This window comes from Colletotrichum tamarilloi (genome assembly GCF_030869305.1).
Source record: "Colletotrichum tamarilloi strain Tom-12 chromosome Unknown Scaffold_532.1, whole genome shotgun sequence".
Classification (NCBI taxonomy): Eukaryota; Fungi; Ascomycota; class Sordariomycetes; order Glomerellales; family Glomerellaceae; genus Colletotrichum; species Colletotrichum tamarilloi.
Genome location: NW_026849912.1, coordinates 1 through 1,256, shown reverse-complemented (window position 1 = coordinate 1,256; position 1,256 = coordinate 1). Strand labels below are relative to the sequence as shown.

General features: G+C 51.2%; 1 protein-coding gene across 1 annotated transcript; it reads right to left on the bottom strand.

Moving 5' to 3' along the window:
* Nucleotides 1–725: 725 nt before the first annotated feature.
* On the bottom strand, nucleotides 726–1,226 carry CTAM01_17346 (uncharacterized protein; the record flags this gene model as incomplete). The annotated part of the gene is made up of 2 exons (XM_060533331.1): nucleotides 726–1,042; nucleotides 1,130–1,226. Coding segments are annotated over 2 exons (414 nt in total), but the record flags the coding sequence as incomplete, so codon positions are not given.
* Nucleotides 1,227–1,256: the final 30 nt, after the last annotated feature.

Here is a 1,256-nt window from a genome sequence, read left to right as displayed (position 1 = left end):
CGCTCGAGGTCAGATCCAAAGAAAATGGGATTGGCCTTGAGATTAGCGGCTGTTTCATGCCATGTATTGTCCTTGAAGAAGATGTTCATGACATAGTCGAGTACTTCCTTCGCTGACCTGGGCATTTGGGAAAATGTGAAGAGCGTTGAGTCGAAGCTGAGCTCTTGCTAGACCGTGATTAGAGGTCGCCCTTATATATGATATACTGAAAAGGTGTGCGGCGCGTGGTAGCGTGTCCATCTCGTTGTTGCATCGCCGTGGAGCCTATTTTAGCCGGCAATCAGTAATGATGGTGTTGATCGCGTGCACTGGTCAAGAAGGGCATTTTTGGCTCATCGGTGAAGTATCTCTTCTGGTAGGTTGGTGACGATTCAGGATTGAAGAGGCTTGATTTCCAATAACAACGAGATATGTTTGCATGGCTTGTCAGAGATGGAAGCGAGTCACGGGAAAGAGGTTCAAAACACCATTCAGGCGTTGAAGACCAGACGTTATTGGAGACGGATCGCTTACGACGCCTCCAAACGGCGACGTTGAAGGGCTTGAGCCATGCCCAACAGCAGCGTAGCACCCTTATAACTCTTGACGACAGAGGTGATTCACGTGAATGATAGTGGTGGTATGTACAGTTATATGCATGGGCATGAATTCTCTATTCCTCTTTATGACATCACAGGATGAAGATGGACCCGGCGAATCTCGGTGCAGGCCATGTGTGCTTGCTATCAGAGCCAACCTCCGGGATTGTATGGTGGCTGCTTCCGCTTCAACTCTGGCTTGGCGGCCTCAAAGTCATAGCCTTCTCGACCTCGCCTGACGGGGGCCAAGAGCACGTCAAGGTTATCCTCTACTAATGGCGAGTCTGGTCCGTCACCAGTCTGCACCTCCACGTCTTCCCTCTGTCGAGATTCGGACAGATAGCCAGAGCTCAATCTCTCCTCCGCTGACATAGTGTCTGTTTCATTCATAACGCTCTCGAAACGGCTGCAAACATCTGAAAGCTGTACCACGACTTGTTCGACGTCGGACATGAAGGCGGTTCCTGTGAGAGCCAAGCTTTTCCAATAGTCAAGTTCTTGCCTGAGGCGGCCGGAGTCTCTCACAAGTTCTTCCAGACGTTTTTCCTTACTGACTGGTGCCTTCTGAGACTGTATGGTACTGTTTGCGAGGTCGGTTGCGTGGGTTGACCCGCCTAAGGCCGCGACTGCGTTGTCTATGTCGCTTGGTAGGCGCGGCAGACCGTTTGATCGGCGAGG